This window comes from Narcine bancroftii, chromosome 11 (assembly GCF_036971445.1).
Source record: "Narcine bancroftii isolate sNarBan1 chromosome 11, sNarBan1.hap1, whole genome shotgun sequence".
NCBI lineage: Eukaryota > Metazoa > Chordata > Chondrichthyes > Torpediniformes > Narcinidae > Narcine > Narcine bancroftii.
The window spans coordinates 95,162,696-95,188,188 of record NC_091479.1 but is presented as its reverse complement, the minus strand read 5'-3'; the positions used below and the strand labels follow the sequence as shown (position 1 = coordinate 95,188,188).

Below are 25,493 nucleotides of genomic sequence, written 5' to 3'. Positions count from 1 at the left end.
CAATATGTGCACAAGAATATTGAATTTCACATTTAGAAAGGCTGCAGCTGACCCCCTGATGACTTACTCTTTTGAATGTTAGAAAATAGTTTTATTTTGTTGCCTATTTTTAATAATGTTTTAAACCTTGCCAATTTTCAGATTTCCAATTCTGGATCTTTATTACAGAAATCCAAATAATTCCAATGGAATCATTTTTGTTTCACTTGTAGGTGACTATGGAAGTGCTATTGAAACTCTTGTCACTGCTATTTCCCTGATTAAGCAATCTAAAGTATCTGCTGATGACCGTTGCAAAGTTCTTATAAGTTCACTTCAAGATTGTCTTCATGGGATAGAATCAAAATCCTATGGCTCTGGCTCAAGGTAGGTTGCTGCTTCAGTCTTTATCCAAATTCAAAATAGGTTCATGTTTTGTCAAAATTGAAAGGCAGCATGTATTTTTTTTGGTCAAAATTGCCTAATGCTCAGTGGAGCACTTTGCTTCAACAAGTGCATAGAAACATAGAAGATAGGAGCAGGAGTAGGTCATTCAACCCTTCGAGCCTGCTCCGCCATTCAACGAGATCATGGCTGATCTTAAAGTTCAGTACCCCGTCCCCGCCTTCTCTCCGTAACGTAGTGCCAGTACACAAAAGTGCTGGAGAAACTCAGCAGGTCACTCTGTATCAATTGGAAGGGTAAAGAAGGTTTCAGGCATGAGCCCTTGACAAAGAGTTCAGTCTGAAAATGTGGATTACTCTTCTGATAAATGCTGCGTGACCTGCTGAGTTTCTCCAGCACTTTTGTGTACCCACTGCAATCACAGTTTGTACAGATTTTCCTGGTTGTATGTAGGTACGGAACATGAAAGAAATCTTTTTGAAGAGAGTGACTTGACTTTTTTTGATCGCTGGAGTTGATTATTTTTATTCATCTCTTGGTGTCTGAATAGCTTCATGTAAATTTAACTCTGCATAAGTAGTAATTCAGTGGGACCAGTTGTCTCTATTTATAAACGTTTGGAATCATTTACGGTCAGCAAATATTTTCCATTAACCAGAATTGCTTTCAGTCATGAATATTTTTGATCCACTTGAGGAATTCATCTCAAGTTCTTGGTAAACTGGTTGAAGCAGTTTGAATAAAACAAGAGTTAATATGGGTTAATTTTGGATGGCCTTCGTTATGATTTATGTAGTAGCTTATTTGGCTCAAGTAATGGCAAATTTCATTGATTGTGCTGTTATATGCCTGCAGTCTAAAAATAAGCTTTGGAGAGGAACAATTAAATAGATCAAAGACAGGCTTTAGTGTTGAGCAGGATTTTAATTCTAATACCTCAAATCAGAGGCACTTGATATGTTAATCTCCTGTCTTGGGGGACAGGTCTAGCAATTAACATGGTGCAGTTCCCAATTCAGAATGACCTGTTTATAGGAATACAGTGGCATTCAGTATAAAGAGATTCCCAAGATCAAAATTTCCCATGGTTGATATAAATTGTGTACGTTCTTTCATTGCTGCTATTACATTCTCATGCTAGCTAGAACTTCCCACACTCACTATAAATTGCCAGTACGTGTTTCCCCATGCCACTATAAATTGTGTGCTTTCTTTCAATGCCGCTATGATATTCCCATGCTCGCTATAAATTGTTGGTTCAATTTTCCCACGACCGCTATAAATTCATCATGTAAAAATGTTCTTGTATAAGTGCACATGCCTGGTTTGTAAAATACCCAATGCGCATGTTATATGCGTTTTATATTTTTAAAAATACAATAACCCCCTATGCTTACAGTATTTGTTAATTCAATGGATGGCTTTAAAGTAAAGTAAGATTTTGTCCACCGAAGGGTAATCTATTACTAATGATTAAAAAATGTTGAAAGTGGCAAAAGGTGACCCTGTCTGAAGTAATGAAGCAATGAAATTCATTTGAAACTTATCAATTATAAACTTTTCTGCACTGGGTCATTGCACCCTACTCTGAAAGTGGGAGACTCTTCAGTAGCAGGAGTGCAGAGCTAGCTCCTTTAACAGGACATTCATAATCTGTAAGGTGCCTTCATCAGTAGAGCCCCATGGGGGAGTGCTGCATCTCTGCTCTAATCTGCACCTTGGTAGCACTGCTGTTAAAGCAGCTCCACCATAGAAAATTTATGTTCACTCAGAAGGTCTGTTGGGAAAGTGGATATGTGCAATGAACTTTTGTATTTATTATTTTGCATAGCAAGCTTGCCATATAGCTTGCAGCTCTTTGTGTTGTGTTTTTTGTCTATGCAGTAAATTTCATTTAATATTGGAAATTTATGGTTGTTTTCGGCTTAAAAATTGAAAAAGTGTATATTAGAAATTTCTTCAAAGCTGATCCTGACATTGGTACCATGCCTTTAATAAAGCAAGTGGAATTTAACAAAGTCGAAGGGAATATTAGCAATCTTAATCTACCAAGGGGGCCAGAATTTGATGGTCAAAATTTAATGGGAGTAGGAGTTGATCTTTTGATCAAGATGCACTCAGAAAATAAGTGATAGAGAAACTAGAAAAGGACACAGAGGGAACCCAAGAAGTTTGGTCTTGTAGCTAACATTGAATTGTTATTGTGAGATGATCTGTTAAATAAGATTAATGGAACTTTGTTATCTAGATGGGCTAATAAACAGCTAAATCAGTTATCTATATCAAATTCATTCAAGTCAATAGGCCCATTCAAGTCAATAGGCCCTTTCAAGCTGCCATGTAAAATTGGGTTAACAGGGCAATTTAACCGGTTAGCGCCCCACTCATGCAACAGGTTGAAAGCGTCTGACGTGCTGACATCACAACCCCTGGTGACATGATCGGGAGAGAAGAGAGAGATTGCTGCCGCAGGGTTGGGGTGGGGGGGTGAGAAGGTCACTGCCGCGGGGCGGGGCGTTGCCACGATCAAAGGAAGAGGTGTCAGATCCTGCGGGGAAGGGGTGGGGGGAGCACAATTGACGTTGGGAGGGAGACTGACAGCTGGTAGGAGTAGAGACTAGTTTGTGTGGCGCGTCACTTACCGCGGGGAATTAAATCGGCGGTTGGCAACTTACTAGGGCTATTTCTCCCCCACCCCCCTCAGCTTAAAAGGTGCTGGGGGCACCTTTGCCCCACTAATCATACCTGCAGCTTAAAAGCACCTAATATGGTGGTTGACTGGTCAGGATGAAAGAGAAATGACCAGTATTTTCAAATCAACACATTTTGTGATGCATGTTCATGGTAATAACCCTGATTCTGATTTTTAATGGGGATGAAGTTATCAAATGAATTTATAAAAATTGTCCCCGAAACAGATGTAGAAGGAATGGGATTTGTACAAGGAACAAAGTATTGGTACTGCGTAAATTAATATAAAATGGCGTTGTGAATGAGGAGTGAAAATGGAATGAGAGGTTAAGAATAAGTTGGTTAGTGCAAAGGCTGAAGGGGAAAGCTATGCTGCATTTTTATGGAATTTGCTAAAAACATTGTTTTTATGCCACGTTTTGAATACTTAGTGTTCTTGAACCAGCACTGATGTTAAATTTATCAAATTAATTGCTAACAAAAGAAAATCTGGTCATGCAAAGCAGTGAGGTAATGGCATAGAATAGATGTTTTGTCAAATGAGCTCATTGGCTTCCATTTTTGTGAATGGAGGGAAAAATGTTGGCAACTAGTTGAAGGTTAGATACTAATGCATCTGTCCTCCCAGAATGCCAGTTTTGTCATTTCCAGGAATAGTTGCCGTACATTGATGGCAAAGTGCAATTGTCTTGTTTAAAAACATTCTTTTTTGATTATTCTATGTTTTTTTTGTATTTTGAATGTCTTGTTCCAACAATTAAATACCGCTCAAATGGTTTTGGCAGCAGCTTGTTGTCAAAAATTAATTTGGGTGAGCCTTCAGAATTCATTGGCAATGTCCTGGGTATTGCAGTGCTTTGTAGGGTATCCACAGTAGTCAGGCCTTTTGAGATGAAGTTGAAGATGAGTGCAACTGTGGAGAAAATGCAAGGGATGGGCATAGATGGTGAGGTTGAATGGGACACTATTTTCAATGATTTTTTGTTTTAGAAATTGAATCCATTTCCATTAAAGAGTAATTGTTTTTTAGAAAACGTGAACGTTCACGAGAGAGGGACCACAGCAGATCAAGAGAGAAAAGCAGACGCCACAAAGAGCGCTCACGAAGCCGTGATCGCCATGATGACTATTACCGTGAACGAAGCAGGGAGCGGGAAAGGCATCGTGACCGAGATCGTGACAGAGACAGAGAGCGGGACAGAGAACGAGAGTATCGTCATCGTTAAGAGGTGGGTTGGTCATTTGTGATTGTGCAAAGTAACTTATTTCTATTCCTTTTCTAAAAACAGATTTGAGAATTGACTTGCAAACAGTGGTATTTAAATCCATGCAAAAGCTGTTGGTAGCTGTGAATTTGGGTAAGTATTTCTGAAGCTATTGTCTTAATTGTTAATTATATTTCTACTTTAACAGGTCTGAGCATTGGCTTCCTAAAAAAGAAAATGTCTTTTAGGCACCAGTTCAAACTTTTTCCATTTCCTTTTGTAACTCAATTTTGTCTTTGCAGTTTGGTGTTGCACATTGTAACCAATTTTCTTTCAGAATTTATACAGGGAGATTGGGGAACATAACTCTTTTTGCATAAATTCAACTTTTTTGTTTGCTTTTGGATTCTTAGTGCCTAACCAGTTTTGTCTCCAGAGTCACTTCCAACAAAGAGATGGCTTCTGCACACGTTTCAGCAGGACAGGTGCCTCCATCCAAGGAGGGCAGTGGACATTTGCTGATGCACTCTTAGAATAGAATAATTGCACTGTAGGCCAAAGCCCACTCTGGTTCCTGGGGAACTTAGCCTCCATATCACCTGCAACTGGATCTCTGACATTCCTGTTGGCCACTGCTCATTTACTATCCAGACACTAAACATTCCTGTTTCTGATGCAAACCCTGCAGAACAAATTAATTGCATTTTTGGAGGGATGTGAATTTAATGGGAACAAAATTATTATTACAATATTTCCAGTTGCATGATTTAAATGCAGTCACAATATTTTTGTTTAAACTTTTGTACAAAGACACAAGTTTTCACTTTTGCGACTAATTAAAAGTAAATTATTTCAATTTTTTTTTGCTTTGTGAGTTCATCTTGCATTTTTAGTCAGGCCTTAATGGAGAAAGGGGGGCTGGTGTTAACGCATACAGGTAGAAGGGGCTTTGTGGTGCAAATACAAGTTAACACCATTTCAATGTTGCATTAAATGTAAATTTTCTTAAGTAACTTTTATTTTGGAACTGTAGCTGTATCCCTGATTTTTTTAAAAACTTCTGATTTTTCAGATAAATATTTTTGTATGACTTCATCTCAGGTGTATATTTTAAAATTGGTAAACCTTTTAAACTAGATCTATGGAAATCATGTATAATTGTCCACTGATTATAATCCAGGGCCAGACTCTGAAGTATGGTTTCTGATTGCTTCTGATGGGAGGGAAAAGAAAATTAAGTTGTTATCTCAAGTATCCTGGCCACATGTTAATAGAACTCCCAGAATCTTTATAGCAATGCTTGAGAAAGGATAAACCTTTTTGATGGATTTTTAAATTTTATTATGTGCTTTTGAAAGAAATTGTCTTGCACTAAGTTTATTCGCTGGTAGGAATAAAACTTTGTGGTTTTAATGTGTTTTGTAATCTGTTAGTAACTCCCCAAGTTTATTGTCAGTAGCATTCCAATTAATTCTTGTTTGTGAGTATCACAAACAGAAGAGGGTTATAGACTGGTGAAGTCTTGTACTACAGATAAACAAATTGATACATTTTTTGATGTATTTTTTTGGGTGGAGAACTTTATTGGGTGTTTAGATAAAGATTTAAATAAAAAAGAAATACAATTCTGCACTGCTCAAATTTGTTTCTGCTCGTCCTTTTTGAATAATTTGTTGAGAATAGTACCCCTTTTTGAGATATCTTGCCAGTTTTATTTCTATTTTGTCAACCCTGTTGGAACTTATAAACAATTAATAAAAATTTCTGATAATGGAGGTTTCATGAAATAATATTCATCTTGTGCTTTTGACATTTTTGCTAATTTTGTGAATGGCCTATAAATGGTGTAGAGTTGATAGTTTTTTTTTTCCCTCATTTAAGTTGGTGAGTGCAATATTACTGGTCATAACATGGTCACTTTATGCCCTACCTTGATCTTTTTTTTCCTCTACCTCTAAGACGTCACTTCATTGTTCATATGAAAATTCTTTATCCCTCTCTTCAAATTTTGTAGATTGCATTGTGTTCATATTTCTTTCCTAAAATTTTGCATTTTCATCGTTGTAAATATCTTTTGTACTCTGCAGAGTGCAAATTAATATGGTGAAACAATTATTATTAGAGTTGTATTGAATTGTGCAGGTAATAAATTGGTTTCACCTTTTAAGGTATTCCAGCCTGCAAAATTCATAGTAGCAAGCTATTCAAATGCTCTGAATATTAGCATCATGTCAGTATTACTTTACATCAAAATTGAGTGGGTCTGTTTAAAATAGTTTGAAGGTTCTGGTGCAGGGCAATTCAGTTTGGGTTCTGGATTAATTGCATTAGCTTGGCTTGTTTACATGAAATTTTGATGGTTTATTTTACGTCCACAGTGAAAGATAACATTAGGCTATTAACTTGAAGGAAAATGAGAATGAAATCTACTGTCTTTTCATCTCCCCAACTTTGTTAACTTCTGTCTGTTCTGGCCATGTATTCTCCCTCTTGAATCCAAACCTTGTCAAAGACTTGTCACCCTTATAGGATACATATCACTTTACAGATAACTTTTAGGTTTTCTGCAATATTCTACAATTGTTTAAATCTAATACTTGCGCACACTTAAAACCTGGTTGACTGCTAAGGATGTACATTGATGCGAGACAATGCCACTCCTGCAGTTTCATTCTAAGAATATTTGTGCTGATGAGAATAATATTGAATGTGAATTATGCACCCATGATGTTTACCACCTTAACGTTATAATACCAGAAAATAAGCTTTTTTTACATATGCAAGCTACCATATCAGATTTTTCAATTTTTGTTAACATTCATGGTTATATTTCAAACAATATATGGAAGACTGCATGTGGTCATCTTAGCCACTCATGATTTCCTATAAATCATCACTGTGGCTGGAATCCTATAAATTACCTGCCACACCATTTTAGAATTCAGAAAGTTGCTCTTCTCACATTTTTTTGGGGACATTGAAAGCAGCACAAAATATAAAATTAGTAAGAAAAGTTTTATTTTTATAAAAAGTATGATTACCAGAAATCTGGTGCTTCCTTTCATTTAATCTATCCAAGGATTTAAATGCTTAAAACTGAGCTCTGAAAAGGCATACCATCTTGAAATCTATTTTGTTGCACCTTTCCAAATATGCTTAGATCATAATTCCATATTTCAAAAAAATTAAAAGTTGTCAAGCTTGCTGGGGATTTTTGTACAACAATTTTGTCGTGTGCCATTTTCACAAAGTTGCAGAAAATTTCTATTTCATCTTGAGGAACTATTGAGGGACACCGTGCCCGAAAGTGAATCGTATTTTAATGGTTGTTTTGAATACAAAAAGTAAGCCACACCATTTGCATTAGAAATTATCCACGTTGATTTGAAAACTAGGGATTTGTGCAAAATATTCTGATTGTAATAAAAATGTACTTTCTGTAAACATTGTAAGATGCTTCTTTACTGTTAACTGTGTAGTCTAATTTTAAAATGACCTGTCAAATGGGTGTGAAAAAAAATTGCTTTGTAATATTTTGAATGTGGTCACAACAGGTTAAATTCATAATTGTCCCTCTTGTCATTTTAGAAATTTCAAATATCAAGTCCTTGTGTTCTGGCCTTTCTCTTGGTTGCTAATTATATCTGTGGATTACAAATGTTTTGATAATCCTTGAAGTTTAATCAGTTGGGTTGGTTACAATTTTTGGTGGAATAGAAATTGATTTGTATTGTTTTGTGATCATAGTTGGATTTTTGCTTCAAACTTTATTTTAATGGCTGAATCATTTGAATTCTGTACTTGTCCCAGACCTTTTTTTCCACTGGAAAAATGACCTAGAAGGGGGATAAAGTTGTTTGCCTATTGGCTCTCTTTTGTTCAAGCAGCAAATATGTTTATTTATTCATTGCCATCAAAAGTTCAAATGTCTTGCAGCAGACAACTAATAGCATAGGATGCAGTTGTAGTTGTTGAAAGTGATTGAATCAATGTACATTTCTCGGAAGAATTTTATAATTCTGGTGTGATCTACAAAGAGCAGATTGCATTGTAAAAGCTGGATACTGATTATTTTCATTGTTTTTGAAGTTTTTTTTTGAAATTAGCTCTTATACAATCATCATGAGACGATATTTCCCATCGTAAGATCCCAGGTCATGGATTTAACTTCCGTATTGTGTATTTAATTAAATTGTTGAAGTAGTTTGACATGTTTATTAATTTAATGAAAATTTACTTTGAAGACATTGCACCACAGCCATCTCCTAGATGCTGATTGTTCCAGCATGGATTAAAATAAGGCATGTGTGGTAGAAATAAAAACTGCACTGTGAGTTTGTGACATTTAACATCTGCCCTATCACATACTTTTATGCCCTTCTATCATTGCATGGGATTTCTTTGAATCTGTTGATTATCATTTACTACTTGTGAAGACATTCAGCATTGGCTGATTTATTTCAAAGTTTAGATAAATTAATAATAAAAAGCTGCCATGACTTTTCATTTCAAGAAATGGGTTATAAACAAGTGTAATGGGTATTGTACAGAAAGTCTATAGATTGATTCATTTGTCTTTCCCATCTGTTTTCATTGCAATTAGATTTGTATGTCTGCCCGTACAACTGGCTGCTGTAGGTTATTAATGTAATTAGAGATGGGTTACATAATTACCACCTATGTTATATGCATGTTAAATGGAAATTAGAGTCTTAGATGAGGGAAGAAATTTTGTTATTCGGCCAAAACTAAAAAGCAGGACCAGCATTAGGCTCCAGGTCTCCTTTGGACCACTTTGAACAGGTAATAGCAGATGGGAAAAGTCAGTTGAAACAAATTGAATTTTAGTTGGTTGGGAAGTACTATTTTTTTATAGCTAAGGAACGAAATTGGGTTTTTATTGCATTGGTATTCTGTACGAAATATCTCAACAAACTGATATTCAAACCTGATATTTTGACCTTTGTATCTATTAGGGAGAGGTCATACACATGAATAGCAAACTATCACATTTCTGCTCGTAACTTAATTCTTAATGGATCATTTGTTCAAGTACAGTATTCACAACATTCAAAAGAAAAAAAAAACTACACAAAATTCAAGTTTATGAACATTTTAACAAATTTTGATATTTTATACATTTTCTATGGACACTGTTTCTTCTGCACAATTATACAAAGGCTTCTGGGTGGGCAGGTTATTATTTCAATATGCTTTGTCTTTGAAATGAGTACAGGTATACCCTGCTTAACAAAAGTAGAACGTTTCTATGAAATCTTTCATAAGCCGAAATGGCGTAAAGCTCATCTATTCGCAATTATTGATGGCTATTTTCGTAAAAGCGAAAACTCATTCAAATTTGTTTCAGATAGCAAACACAGGTTTCTTTGTAAAAGCAAATTTGTGTAAAGCAGGATATATCTGTATTTATAATTTATGTAAATTGGTATTGTGTGTGTCCAGAAGAGCAAGAATGGCCAACTTCATTGCTGTAATGGGCAAACTTCTCGACTGACTGGAGATGTTTAAAAAAAAAAAACCTGTTTCTGATGATGGAATCTGGAACGTAAAAAATGGAACCCAAGAAAAACCTAGCAGATCAAACAGCATCTGTGGAGGAAAAAAACAGAGGTTGAGACTGCATCAGGAACATCCTGATGCAAGTCACGGATGCTACTCGAGCTGCTGAGTTTTTACAGCATTTTCTTTTTTGTCACTGATGAGAGATTCTGGCCAGTTGTTCAGCTGGAATTTATTTACAAGTCTTGTGTATATTTTAGTGTGAGTAGACTTTCTGCATAATTCAGACTGATAATCATATCAAAGTTACTTCTGCACAGTATGAAAATAAAATTCTAAATTTTTTTGTTGAGCACATCCTGGATCTATTTCTACCTGAGAATACTATCAGAGAACACGGTTCATGTGAATTGATCTAATTCCTGTAAACAACATTTGAAATATTTGCTGATTTGAGCACACTGGAAATATTATGGATAAATAAGACCAAAATAAAATGGAGAAGAATAGACTATTCTACTAAAACTAGCTTTCCCACTCAATAAAGCTTAGCTGAACCAACTTTCCAATGCCATTGCCACTTTCTTACCCTCTTTCCCCATGACTCTTGATTCCTGTTCTGATTTTTTTTTTAAAAAAGAACATGATCTAGAAATGTGCTTTATAGAAGGAATGCCAAAGATTCACAATTCTTTGAGAAGAAATTACTTTTCATCTCAGTTTTATATGGGAGTCTGCTCATTCTGAAACTTTGTCTTTCCATCTTGGAACCTCCCATGGTGGTGGGGTGGGGGGCATATTGCCCTGTTTTAACATCACATGTGTTATTTTAATAAAATAGTATTTATCCTTTTAAATTCCAATGTGTACAGAACCAATATCTTTGGCCTTTCCTATGGCATTCATTCCATAATGTGGTTAGGGCAATTCTATTACATACGGTGCCAGCAATTTTTAAGTTCTAATCTGGCACTGTCATTAAGGTGTTTGTATGTTCTCCCCATGTCTGTCTGGGTTTTTCAAGGTGCTCAGGTTTCCTCGTGGGCTAGGAAAGGCATGTTATTGTGCTGTATCGCTAAACTTAAATTTAAAAATTAAATTGTCTTAGTTTAACATTAAATGATAAAATTGTATCAAAGGTTTGTATCTTAGTCTGCCAGTATTTTGTAAAAGCAATGAAAGCCGCAATCTTTCACTAACAACCAACATACACTGATGAACACAGGCTTAATGTTGTGCTGTATTAGCAAAATGTTCCCCTTTTAGTGGTGCGGTGGGGGGGGGGGGGGGAGAGAAAGATGGATGTCATCATTCCATCTGCTAATTGGTCTGGAACCCAGCCACCAGACCCTATGACGGACAGGCCGAGCCTGGGTGCCAGTTGGAGGGGTGGGGTAGGTATTGTGCAAATGAGCAGCCGAATTGAGCGTCAGCAGAGGGGCGCACACTTCTCTCCTCCTCTTCTCCCCCCGCACACCCCCCCCCCAACCCACTGCCATCTTGTCTCAGGAAGCAAATGGAATTAAAGGTAAAAAGTAACTTAAAGAAAAACAGATTCCTGTCATTTCTACTGTGGAACCCATTTTGGGAAATGCTGCTTTATAGGGTTGATGTCATTGGTTTAAGATGTGAGTTTTTTTCCATTTGGATCAAGAAAACCCTTCAGAGCAAGTTTATTTTTCTTTTGGGTGAGAACATTTGAACACTTATTTAAAAAAAAACAAACTAGAAAGATATTAAATATATTTAAAGTACTCAAAGATAATTGAACTTGTAGTTTTATTTTGAAACATTTTGGTTTGATTCTTTTGGAAAATGGACTGATTTGTTTTCTATTTGGATGTGGGCTTCTCCAAGTGGTCACAAGAAGCATTGAGAGTGTGCTGTGAAGTCTTGTGAATCATCTGAGTATTGGCAAATTTGTTTTAGTTTGGAATTAATCTTGTTAATCTCGTGTAGGTAAACCACCTAATGAAATAAATCCTTTAATTGAAGTATTTTATGACTATATAACTAAAGATGGAATATTTACCCAGCTAAATTAATATATTAGTGCTTCATTAATGTGACTTTTCACCATCCAATGCATTTTGAAATGATTCTGATTTTATCATTGTTACAAGTATAGTTTAGTTACTGGATGTGTCTTTAAACAATGTTTTAATTTAGGTTGTGCATAATCTTAAAGAAATGCTTTTCAAAATTAATCCATGTTGGTGCAATTTAATTCTTTTGCGGAGATGAGGTTTGGTGCAGTATATGGGTGAAGGCTATCATGCAACCTTGGGGAAATATTGTCTCATGACAATTATTTTGTAATTCAATGATAAATATTAATTTTTGTGTGTACATTGGGTGAATACTGAAAATCTGGTATTGGTGGATGTGGCATTGCAATATTTCTAGTTTCTTGCAAAGCTCTGGTGGTCTTGATTCAAAATTATTTGTATGAATATTCTGTATCAATTTAATGTTTTAATGCCCATTTAAACTATAAAATAGTGTGGGATACAGTAATTGCTGCTTAAGGCCAGCTAAGCTTTTTATTAAAAGACCTACTCTAACATTTGTAAAGCTTCTGGACAACTTGAGGCAAACATAATATGTGGTAAACTATTTTTGCACAGTGGATGCATTCAACAGTAGATTTCGAGTTATACAACTGTATATTTTTACATTTTCTGCTATCTAATGAAATTTACATCAGACAAATGGTTAATTTGGCTACTGGTGCTGATTGGTTGTAAATGTGAGAATGAATTATATTACATGGAGGAATGTGGCAAAATGTTAAATCATTTTACAGCTATCTTTTCAGCTAAAACTAATTTGAATGAAACTTAGCCAAGTAAAGTTTTAGCTTGGAGAAATCAATGTCCGCGTGTTATAAACAAAACAGGTCCTTTTTGTAAGTTTTAAGTATATGATTATTTTACACACTGACATTAAGATTTTGTCTTAAATTTCCTGTTAGAAAGGCGATATTTTAAAGTCAATGAGCCCACTTGTGACCTTTGACCTGAAGCAGAATCATCCTACAAAGTTTTCTCCTTTTGGCAGTAGTTGGATATCTCTTAATTTCCTTACCCATTAACTACCTCTTACTCTTGAAAGCAAACTGAATGCATACCTTCACAGCAAGAGTTATATAACCAGCAGAATATTCTAATGCATACTTTCATGCACATATATCTCCTGCACATAGTAAAATGTGGCTGTTACCTCACTAACAATGTTTAAATAATGCATTTTAAACTTGGCTCAATTCATCTCAGTCCAGTTGACAGGCAGATACTGTTACTTTACATTTAGTGGGTGAAAAGTCACATTCGGGCTCTGTTTCATGTTTGAAATCTTTTTTGAAAGAGTTGATGATGATTTAAAACTGTCAGTTTTAAATGTCATTTCTGATTGTGATTCAAAAATGCCTCTGTTAAATTTACTGATGTGTAATATGATATTGGTCTTGAAAATGCAGTATTGTCCGCTTCTTGGAAGCATGGTCTGAATCTGAAGTTTCCAACAGTGCTGAATGAATTTCTTTGGTCTGCAGCACTTAAAATCGAATGAAAGTTACTGTTCAAGTTACCAATATTAATACACACATGCATGATTAACTGAGGTACATACTATATGGTGTAAAATGTGTACAATCATTGTCAGGGAAGAACAAAATCTACATCATGAATTTTGACACATTACAGCTGTCTGAAGAGAACGTCTCCAGATAAAAGAAACAACAAAGCTCTTCACAGAAAAGACTGCCCTTTATCCATCTGTTGGAATTTCATGGTTGAACAGGAATTCTCAGGCTACGTGGTTAAATGGAGCAACAGTAGCGAATAAAGCAAATCCACTGTAATGGTAACTGATTGCTCTTTTTTTATGTTGCTTGATTAACCATTTTATTTGGACACAACCTGTGTGACTTAAAAGTTACTAAAAGCTTTGGCAACTTCGTATTCTAAGCGTTAGACGTACATGACGTGTAAACAATTAAAAGTCGTTAGCTTTACTGGTTTTATAGTTCTTTCATCTTGTTTCCAAAATTGTTACAAAAATGTTAATGTTCAAATAATGACTAAGCAGCTCAGTTTCAGTTTATCAAAATAGATGTACTATTAGTGTTGTAATAAACTGTTAAATGGAGCCTATGCTTGTGTAAATTATGCAAGTTTTCATTCTGTTTCTTAATACTGAATCATTTTGGCTGTATGTTGTGATATTAACTTGATAAATTCCAACATGTATAATTTTACATTTGGATCTTTAGTTAATCTCCCATTATAGATTAAATATAGAAGCATTTTAATGTTTTAAAGAAGAAAAATCCAGATATGGTTGATTCAAAATATTTTTAACACGAGTTCACTTCACATTGGACATAATCTCGGCAATATAATCTGTGACAAACACTACTTTTTGTAGAAGATTTTTTTTCTGTTTTGTATGCCAAAACATAGTATTTTGGACTTGAAATTTTGATTTTAGTGAAAGGACTTGTCCAATTTGGTTTTTATGTGCCTCTGTTACCTCATTTGAGGAGAGGAATGGTTATATTTTAATGTAGACTATTTATTTGGGACTGCCAAATACTTTAACTGAACACAGTACAAGACAATCTGAATGCAGTTAGCAAATAGATGTCCAGGTTCTCATTTTTTCCATGTAATTGAAACTGAAAGTTCTGTACTTGTTTTAATTTTTGTCTTGAGTTTGAATTTGAAAACCACCAAAATTTCTACACACTGCATTTTACATTTTGTGAATGGATTTCTCACTTTCAGTAGAAGATGCAGTAAATGTTCAATATTTTTCTATAGTCAGAGTTTTGAAAATTAGCTGAAAGGGTATCCAAATGCATTACTTGGTCATAAGGGCAGTATGTGTAGATAAACTTTTGATGGTTTTAATGTTGTACATATTCAGAACAAAGTGAGGATAAGAGCTTTGACTGTCTGTATATTAGCATATTTTTGCACTGAAAATTCATACATGTCAAATATGTGAAAGGCAACTGCTTGGCCAATACAAAATTGCCAAGAAAGTTTTGGGTTGAGGTGAGATCAGAAAAAGTACCTTTCAGTTGAAAAATGGTTTGAAATGAGTTTCTTCAGTGATCCCAATACACTGGCTCATTGGTTATGATGGTAGTATTTGACTTTCAATTTAAAACACTATTTCGAGTTCTAATATTTATTGAGACTTGGGACCTGGCTCATTCTTTTGAAAATTTCTTCAATTTTGCCGAGGGAACAAATATGTGTTTTATAATTTGAATTTTTAAGGAATTAACTGGGTATTTTCTCCTATCTCAAGGACTATGCTTCCTTTTGAGGTAATAAGTAGTGCTATCCTTGGCTTCAGTAGCAAAGTTTGCTCTCTTTACTGGTTTGAAACAGGCAGATTTACACATTAGAAGACTTTAAAGTTCCTCCCTAACTGTTTGATATTCAGATGTGTTTGGAGGATATGTGACAGAAAGAGGCAAGCATATTTACTCAATTCTCAATTTAGCCCCCACTTTTCAGAATGCAAGCCTTTTTAAAAAAAATCCTCCCTATAGTGGATTGTTTTGAATGTTTTAAGTACAGTTCCATAAGTAAGGTTTCTTTCCCAAGACCAGTGTTCTAGATATGTTCCTTTACAGACTGAGGTCATTTTTTTTGAGGGGCGCTGTGGTTGGTATTTTTGTAAGAGATGTGATGAAATGGAAGTAAGAGTTGACATTCATATCATTTAAACAAATGGTTCATGGTTTTATGTATTGTGCAAAATTTTAATACTATAGAAGTCGGTGTCTACTATATTCTTTTGTATTTTAAGTCATTTTTTTGTTCAATTGTTGGAATTAATTTGGCCTGAATCAGAATTTGACAAAAATGTGTGAATGGTTGTGAAAGTACGTTATGAAATAGCTTTTTAAGCAGTAAAATGTCTTTGTTTTGTTGGGATATTGTAAAAGTTTTGGGGAATAAGGTTTTTGTATGAATGTTAACCTTTCTCACACTTGCAAGCTGTAACCAAGAAGCCAGACTGCACAAATAAGATTTTCAACTCGACAGGTATGAAATTTTCAATTAAGCAGTGTTTGACATTTACCAAAAGTTATCCTTAAAGCACGTGTCAAAATATAAGGCTCAGGTAAGTAAAATGATTTTCTAATAATTAAATGTGGAAATTTTACTTATCTGCATCTAACCATTGGCAAAGCACTTCTGTTAAATTTCTCAAAAGCAGTTTTTTTAATAAAGGGTTTTTGTTATAAAATTGTGTTTTTATTTAAAATGGTGTTTGGTTGAATAATTTACATTGAGTTAGGTAATGTAAATGCAGTAAATTTTGTACAGCTGAATAGTTTAAATGATGGTTCTAATTCTGAAATATTTTTCTTTAATACATGATTTCAATTTGGTTTTAAATCAGTTTACATTTATGGATTTTCACTAATTTATTAAGATAAAAGTGCATAAATAGCTAATTTTTCCAGAACTGTGGGTAAAACCCGAATCTGGCAGTCGAGTGGCAAATTTTTCAAATTTTCATACTTTCAATGATGGGACCGCAACTGTACAATTTTTGGCGGTAGAAAGCATTTATTGTAACACAAATGCTGACTTTATCCGTGGATTAACCTATCTTGTACTGTATGTGGGCACTGTCAAACTATGCTAATTGGACATATGTCAATTTGAAATTATATTTTTTATTTGAAGTTTTGGATTAACAGATGATATAACCCTGAAGAATGAGAAATGCAGGTTTTCCATATTCCTAGAGACTACATGTATAGCATCAGGCAATTGAGTTGCAGGTGTTTGCCTTTTTTGTTTATGTTCCATGTAGTACAATTTGAACATGAAGTACTATTGTGGAAAAAAAACACTAAGGTAATACATTACGTTTCCTATTATCCAAATACTTGGGACTGGACCTGTCTAGTTTAAGCGGATTTTTCATATATTTGGGAATTTTCTCGAAAGCATCCCAGAAGCATGATGTTTCTGCTGTCGTTGATTCCCAACACCTCCCCATCGCTGTCACCAATCCTGCCTGGAGCCAGAGGTCTCACCTCACCTGTAAATGGTAGATGATTGCACAGGGATAGACCTCCACCAGAATTTCAGTGAACTCTGCTTGGGTAGGAGAGCAGAGCAAGGAGAGAGAGCACAGTATTCAATTCAAATTCTGAGAATGCCACAATGCAATTTATCACAAAATTGCAGTAACTCATGGAAAGAAAAATGACAATTTATAAATAATCAGTGCTATCCTTTCCTTCAATGTGCAACCTGTGAACAAAATGTCTCCATTGTAAAACTGATTCCCTGTAGCCCCACTTGAGCATAGTGGGTAAATTTTTTAACTTTTTTTCAAATTGTGACATGTCTCATCCAAAAATAACACCACAGCAATAACTTTTGGATATTCAGAATTTTGGTTGATTAGTTTTCAGTTAATTGGAAATGTTCTGTACTTCATTCTCTCTTCACTTGAGTGAGTTTCAATATATAACATTTAATTATAATGAAGCACAAGGTTTATTGCTGCTGTCCTTGAGAGAAGTGGCAGCATGAATCTGCTTCCATCTTTAGGGTGAAGATTGTTGTACAAAATGAATTTTTCTTACTCTTCCAAAGATATAATGTATCAGGATTATAATATCAGACAAAGAACTTTATGTAAAAGACCCTGAAATACAGCAATTTGTTCACCTCTGGTATTTTTATGCTATGTTTTACTGCTTCTACCATTTAAATAGGGTAGGTAGTGGGTACATTTTAAATAGGTTTATGCAGTTGAATTTTTTTTGTAGAAAACTGTATTGGAGTGCTGGCATTAATTTGCTTTTGAGGCAAAAGAAAATGCAGATTTATATCCCAGACATGTTAAAATTATGAATATTTCAAAATTTATAATTATCAAAAGTGCACCAAAATCTGAATCTCACACAGCCAATATTTGTTGATGGCCAAGTTTAGAAACTGATGCTGAGTATATAACAAATTTGTATGGAATGAGGTCTGAAAATCACAACATTCTAAGGACACTTGAAGTGAGACATGACTTTTAAATTTCTCCAAATATAATATTATTGACCAGCATCATTCTCATGGCTAAGTTTAGGTATGAGAATTGCTCATTGATGTATGGTTGACCTCAAACCTACTTACCTATGAAAGACCAGTGAGAAGTATGCTATGTACTTGCCTTTTCCTGGAAAGTACACTCCATTTCATCCCAATCAACTTGATTTGCACTCTTTCCATCCATCGTCCAGTGAAAAATCGTTAAAATTCATTGTGTGTGTGTGTCTATCTCTCCATACAGTTGGCTTTTCTGCAGACGGTAAAAGTACAGGCTAAATTAGAATAGTACAAGATTTGTATTACTACATTTAATAGTTAGGAATTATTTTGGTAGCTTTTCTGGGTGTAGAAATTGAGTTTGTTATACACAGGCATAATGTACATAGGAAACAAATTTGCTGCAGCCATATGCATCCAGCAAAACCCCTGGTATCTGCAATTCAAGCAACCAGCAAAATAGAGGAAAATATAGAACAATAAAATAATGGGTAAAAAATACACATGCAAAATTGTATAAGTAAATATTCTCTGAAGTAACACAAACCTTTGAAGGTGGGAGCAAGTATTCAGCCAGCGGAGTGTTTTGGCTGTGCTTTGCTCATAACACCTGTTTGATTAAAGTTGTGTGAAACAGCAATGGCGTAACCCAGGTTGATGCAGCTTGCCATTGGGACGACTCTTATAGTGTCTCCTATCCCTGCATTGTAAGAGTTGCCCCAGTCAGAGGCTTTATCTGTAAAAATTGGGAGGGGGAGGGTTAATTATCTATAATATAATTGTTCGTCTTTCAGGTGGCTCCGTGGTGGGGAAGGAACCTGCAGATGCAGCGACAGCTCAATGTTTTCAAAGAATGTGACTGAAAATAAAGTAAAATGCTTTAAGGTATATTATATATTTATGCAAGTGAAGTTTAGTACAAGTACGGTGTAGTATTTGTCCTTTAAACTTTTTTCTTAATGCAGGTGTATTAGTTAGACATTGTAAGAGTAAGTCTCAAGAAACAGAAAATGACTCTTATCCAGCATCTACCAATACCCATAAGTGCTGGATACCAGGGGTTTTACTGTATTTGTTTATTTACAAAAAAAATCTGGAGTAATTACAGTATGAAAAGATAACTAGTTGAAAATGAGTTTAATCTCAAAATAGTGATTTTATTAAAATTAATTTGCATTTATGAAATGCTGATGGTTTTCAGGTTTTGTGTTTGCTTTAATCTTGTTTTGGGACTCGATTTATAGAATTTAACAGCAGGTTCACTTTAACTTTTGAACTGAAGGTCAGTTTTTTGCACTAATTTTTGTGTAGTTGCAGTTGACTGCTACCCTTCAGCTGAGTAGAGAAGGATGATACACAATCATCACAGTTGCTGCTACTGTAAGTATTGGAGATTTAGTTTGTGGGTCTAATTTAATGCAAGTTGCAAGGTGCTTCATGTAGATTGAAGTGTCTTATGGCAGAGTGATATCCTGAATATCATTGGTCTAATCTCATTTAATGGGCTACTCAATGAACAAAAGTCAAACAAAACTAATTATTATGGTGACCTATGTGCCTCTGCAGTATTTTGACCTAGTCCAAGTTCTTGATTGAAAATGGCAGGGCAGACTCGTGGGCTTTTAATAGCCTATTTCTGCTCCTATGTCTTGTTTAGCAAAGCCTCGGAATATGCATCAAGCATCAAAAGAAAGGTAGCTCTGCTAGAAAATATGGGTTTTGTGGTTGCATATTTCAAAGTTGCAGATTATCCTCTGAAATTGCAGATCTATTCAATGTTCAGAATCGCTTTCAATTTGTGGCCAAATTCTTTCTGCCAATGTAAATCTTTTGGTATGGTTTGCTATTTACTGAGGTTGAGTGACTAAAATAGTTTACTCTCAAAAACATGTTCTTCAAATGACTTTACCACAATATTGGACAGTAGTTTTTGAAGTAGAGTTTGTATCCAAATGTGAATCACTGGTGTTGCTGGAAATCTGAAGTAAATATTGAATTACTGTTTAAAATCTATGCCAGTTCTCAACACAGGTATTTGCCTTGATGTTTGATTATTCAGGATTTATTAATTTCTCTCTTGCTTTGTTTCCCCTGCCACAGATATTCACTAATCTCTTAACTCATCATTTGATCATCAGCTTTATTAGAAATGTTTGTTGTTACCCCTGTCTTTTTGTACCTTACAATATCGCAACCTTGCTTTATAAGTTTTTTCACTCATTCACTATTTTACTATTTCTGACAAGTTGTGGCCTAATTTGAATTTTTATACTTTTTATTAAAAACTTAGCACCCTTTTCCTGTGCAATGAATGTTAGCTCCACATCTTTTAACACAAGTGAAGAAGTTGCATGATTTTTTTTTTGTCTGTGGTGGGGGGGGGGGGGGGGGGGGGAAAGGTGTGGTTTATGCTGAGGGTGACAGTCCATTCTTTAATTAAATGCTTGCAACATTCCATTAATTCATGGAGTTTTGTTCTGCTTATTTGGCAAGTAAAGGCAAGTAATCAGTTTCATCGTATTCATCAGAAATACTTTGCTCTGGGGGACTAATACTCTGCAAACATGTTGCTGAGCTTATTTCATCATAGCCTTGACTACTGGATTGTGATAACTGTCTAGGTTCAATATGTTATGTGAAAGATGCAGTGAGTGATGTACTACATCAAGAATGTTTAGTATTTGAATTTTCATCGACAGTGGTAAATGCTTTAAAAGCTCTTGCACTTTAAGGCAACATTATGAAATCCTTGCTGCAGCAACTGCCCAAAGTAATCCTAAAGGATAGTTGCCAATTGAACCTTGGAGTCCATAGTTTGAAACATACTTGAGCATCACCCACTTATGAGTATTTTTCCCCCAATATTTGAGAAAGTTGAAGATGAGGAGTTATAATTGGCTCAGATCTATTGATGTTTTGTGGAAAGAGGGTTTTAAAAAAAAGGTATTATTGTGATTTTTTAAATGAAGAACAGCCTTATCTGTGTATTTTTGCATTTTTCCAGTTTAGGCACATTTACAGGAGTTGTAGCTTTTGAAAAAAAAAATAAACAAAATAAACTCAGTTGTTGATGTTCAATTCTTTTAAAATTCGTTTTTTGTATGTGAAGGTTCTCATCCCTGCATATTCAATATTTTTTACAGCAGGCATCGTCAGTCAAACGTACATTGACAAGTGGAGCAAAAGATTATACATTCTTATGAATTAAAAAGGGACTTCTGCTTTGTACTTAATTAGAATAATAGCTTACAAACATAGTGGTTTTGCAAAAACATCAACTGTTCTTTACCTGAATTAAACGTAGCCTAGCTTAGTTTACCTGTGTCTTCCTTTACCACTTCATCTCACTGACAGAACAACCTTGTTTTGAATGTATGTAATTAGGATTTATTATCTATAGAAGGTCCTGGTTCTTTGGAGATTTACATCTTCAGAGAGATGAAGTAGTGTTGCATAGGACAAAATTTTAAGTTGTTTTCAGTCAATTGTAAGAGATTGTGTTGGACAATAGGTATTCCTTTCCACTCCCCTTTCCCAGAAATGGGGTGCATAAGTGAACATGTCCCTCAAAAAGTGACAATTTTAAGTTGCATTGAAACCAGATGAGTTAATTGTGGTTAAAAATTGCTGAAGAATGAAAACAAATTGGAAAGTTTAAAATGGCCTAATTTGACTTTCCAGAATGCTTGATCTGTTGCGTGTTCATTTTGCAAGAAATTTGTTTCCACCCTCCATCACTCATCCTAATTTTTTTTTAAAACCAACTAGGTTATAAGGTTGATAAATCGAATAGAGTTTTCCGTTGAATCTCGGCAGTGGGCAATGGGTGTTTGACAAGCACAGATAATATTTAACACAGGTGAACTTTTAATGTGATTCACTAAAAGTTCTGCACTATTCTGTTTCTATTTGGTTTGCACAAGGAGGTTCTACTAAAAGTAATTCATTGCTTTGGCCTCAGACTTGAACATTTCTACCATTCAGAATTATACAATGTTGAGGTTTTCAAATGATTAAGAACTTTTTTGCAGAATGGAGTTAGAAATGTTACCTTGTTACTGAAAAGACTGGGGAAGCTCAGTTTGTTTGTCTTGAAATCATTCAGTTTTGATCATGGGTATGTCCATAAAGTAATCTACTCCTCTGAAAGAGAATAGCCTCCTACTATCCACTCTGAACAGGCTATATTTTGTATACCATTAAATATCCTCTGTCTTTTTCAAAATTGCCCAAACTTCAAAACTGGAAATGTCCTTCATACACCTATAATGTGGAAACCAGGTTGAAACAATACCTTGTATAAAAATTCAGCAAGGTTTTCCCACTTGTATAGCCTAATGCCTCAATTGACAAAGTCCAAAATAGTTTTCCTATCTAACTTGTCTGGTCTCTGCTCTTGTACCTCATTTATAACAAATTATTTTAAAATATTACTGCTTCTCATTCTCAAAATAGATCACACATTTCTCTGCTTTGAATAACTGTCTATCCTCAACCAGGTTATGCTTTTAATTCGGAGGACCACATGACGGGGAGCCCATTCCACCAGCCTATATGTATCTTGCGATATAAAATATATCCCACTTTCCGAAACTAGGGTGTTCCTGTGAAATCTTCTGTGAGCCGAAATGGAGTCAAGCCAAGACCCATTCACTACTATTGTTACTTTCATAAAAGCAAACACAAATTTCTTCAAAAAGCGAGTATTTGTAAAATGGGCTGTAACTGTATTGCTATTCTTGATGTAGTTTAGAATTCTGTTGGTGTGTTATTTAGAAAGTCTGGGTAATTAGTATAGTATAATGACACTTAACAATCCTGGAGAAATATGACTATTTGCCTTCAAGTGTCTGAAGCAACATTTCACAAGAACACCACCTCATTATCTGTTACTAAACAAGTTTATATTCTCACTATCACTCGCCTCTTTTCCCAAGAGCTACAACAAACCTGTTACTGCAGCACATCATCAAAAACCTGCCAGTCCTTCATCTCACATTAATGGCATCATCGTCAACTTACATTATCTTGTCAACAAGAAATGGCACTTAACAAATTTGTACTGGGAGAAAGTTAAATTATTAATCCTGTATCGAAGCAGTTTCTAAACACTTTCCCACTAGTTAGAGAAGATTTTCAAAGCTTGTAGAGACATCTGGACCAGCTGGTAAAGTGGGCTGAAAAATGTAGATGGTATTTAATGCAGACAAAAGTGAGGTGTTGTGTTTTGGAATGGCATACATGGTAAATGGTAGGGCACTGAGGAATGCAGTAGAGCAGAGGGAATTGGGAATACAGATGTACAATTTCCTGAAAGTGATGTCACGGGTAGATAGGATTGTTTTTGGCAAATTGCTCAAAGCAGTGAGAACAGAAGATTTACTAGGATGTTGCCCAGACTTCAGGAACTGAGTTACGGGGAAAGGTAAACAGGATAGGACTTTATTCCCTAGAGTGTAGAAGAATGAGGGGTGATTTGATTGAAGTATTTAAAATTATGAGGGGGATAAACAGTAAATATTGATAGGCTTTTTCCATTGAGGGTGGGTGAGATTCAAATGAGGACATGGGTTAAGGTGAAAAGATGAGAGGGGAACTATTTTCAGAGTGGTGGGAGTGTGGAACAAGCTTCCAGCTGAAGTGGACGTGGGTTCAATTTTAACATTTAAAGGAAATTTGGATAGGTATATGGATGGGAGAGCTATGGAGGGCTACTCACTGAGTGCAGGTCAGTGGGTCTAGATAGGAAAAAGTGGTTCAGCTCAGACTAGAGGGGCTAAAGTGGCCTGTTTCTGGGCTGTAATTATTGTATGGTTCAATGATGTTAAACAAAACTTGTGTGGTTGCTGGATGGATTCCCTCTTCCTTTGAACAAAGGAGCAATAATTTATAATTGCATTAGATCTGCATTGAAAGATTGTCAATAACTTTGTGATTTCCTCCCCTCATCTCCCTCAAGTGCAAAAATTAATCTCATTCAAACAACTTTTCCAATGCCCTTGTGCTATCAATTACAAAGTATTCATTTAAATTCCCATTTTGTCCATAATAACCCTGGCTTTGCTAAACACTAGCATTTATTATATGTCCAGAGTACTTTTAAATTCCCATTTTGTTGGTAGCTAACCTTATAACATCCTTAATTCTTTCCCCCCCCCCCCACCCCCCCCCCCCTTCACAGTCTTCACTGCTATCTGAAATAAAAATGTAATGCTGAAAACAGCATGTTCGGCAAGAAAAACAGTTGATGTTTCAGATCTGGGGCATTTAATAAGGCTGGTTCTGATGAAGGGTCCTTGGTCTGAAATTTTGCTTTTTTTCCTAGTCTGCCTGACACTGAATGTTTCCAGTATTTTCTTCAGATTTCTAGCCTCTGCATTTTATTTTTGCTCATTAGTATTTCACATAACCAGTTTTAAAAAATATATATATATATATGCTTAATATCCCTTGTAAGGCAAGGGATGATTTTGTTCTTCCTCTCTCCCTTAATGCACTAGTACCTACGCCATCTCTTCCTTCAAGGCAGTGCATTGTATACTAGGAGCAGACAAATGAGTTGTCTTACTGCTGTGATTAAATCTTAGTTTGATTTGCTACACTTGCATATTGGTTTTCAGTGTTGTTTACTTCAATACCAATGCGTCTCCTTATAACAAATACTGTTTTTCTGTATTCACCAAAGATCACCTTTCACTTTTTCTCCCACGTTATACTGTCTGTGCCCCCTGAGGCTTCTGCATCCTGCTGTATTTAGTATTGTAAGAAAAAATTGAACTATGACATTTGGTCATTCCAGCCTGTGCCTAGCTATAGTCCAAGTGCCAATCAATGCCACGTCCCATGCATCATGCCCTGCCAAAATGAGAAAAATCCGCTTCATCCCACTTTTGGAATTTCCAACTTCAATACATTATAAATTAGGAGCGATTTTCATTGACTAAATTGAGGAATATTGCAGTTGACCAAAGACTCATCACCGGCCAGACAATTGCTAAAAATAATCGGCTCTTTTTGAACAACTGCCTTTCACAAGCCACATTGACAATGGAGTACTTATGCCTGTAATCCCTACTGTAGGCATCGTGATATTTGAACAAGTGAATTGGGCCAAAGTACTGGGTGAAACATGAAAGTTTGCAGATTCTGTGACTGTTATAAAAACACAAATACTGGAGGAACTTGACTCGTCTTTTCAGTTCCTATAAAAAGCAAAGAAATATTGCCGAGGTTTTGGGGCTGATCTCTTAAAGCTGCTTGGGCGCTATGATTCAGAAATGTAGATTGGAAAAACATGGATGAAGTTGAGTCTTAATGGCTGCTTTTCAAACATCTGAAGCTCCAACTGGCAATTGAATCAATGTCCCCTTTATTCTTTACCATACAGCTCTATTGTAGCGTACGTGCTACGATGAGTGTGGAAGGAAGAAATACACACGAGGGGTCAAAATCAAAGGCTGCTTTATTGTATTGGCAGCTCTGCATATTTGGGCCCCTGGCGCTGATGTCAGAGCCCTGCATCTTTGGAGTGATGACCTCTGGTTGGCCAGCGTTCCCACCAGAGTTCAATCTTCCTGCCGCATGGAGGTCACCTGGGAAGACGGCC

At 35.5% G+C, this 25,493-nt stretch overlaps 1 protein-coding gene across 9 annotated transcripts in view; it reads left to right on the top strand.

The window, feature by feature from the left end:
• Window positions 1–21,222, top strand: part of cpsf6 (cleavage and polyadenylation specific factor 6) — a 35,323-nt gene extending 14,101 nt beyond the window's left edge. For 2 of the 9 annotated variants that reach the window (XM_069904108.1, XM_069904104.1), the window contains exons 8-10: window positions 213–366; window positions 4,106–4,304; window positions 13,505–14,058. In XM_069904108.1, coding sequence (XP_069760209.1) covers window positions 213–366; window positions 4,106–4,301 — 350 coding nt within the window. In that variant the 3' untranslated portion in view covers window positions 4,302–4,304; window positions 13,505–14,058. Of the gene's footprint in view, window positions 1–212; window positions 367–4,105; window positions 4,305–13,463; window positions 14,059–18,681; window positions 20,257–21,030 lie in introns of those variants that run through there. The other 7 variants (XR_011346737.1, XR_011346736.1, XR_011346735.1 and 4 more) reach the window with 7 other exon arrangements.
• Window positions 21,223–25,493: the final 4,271 nt, after the last annotated feature.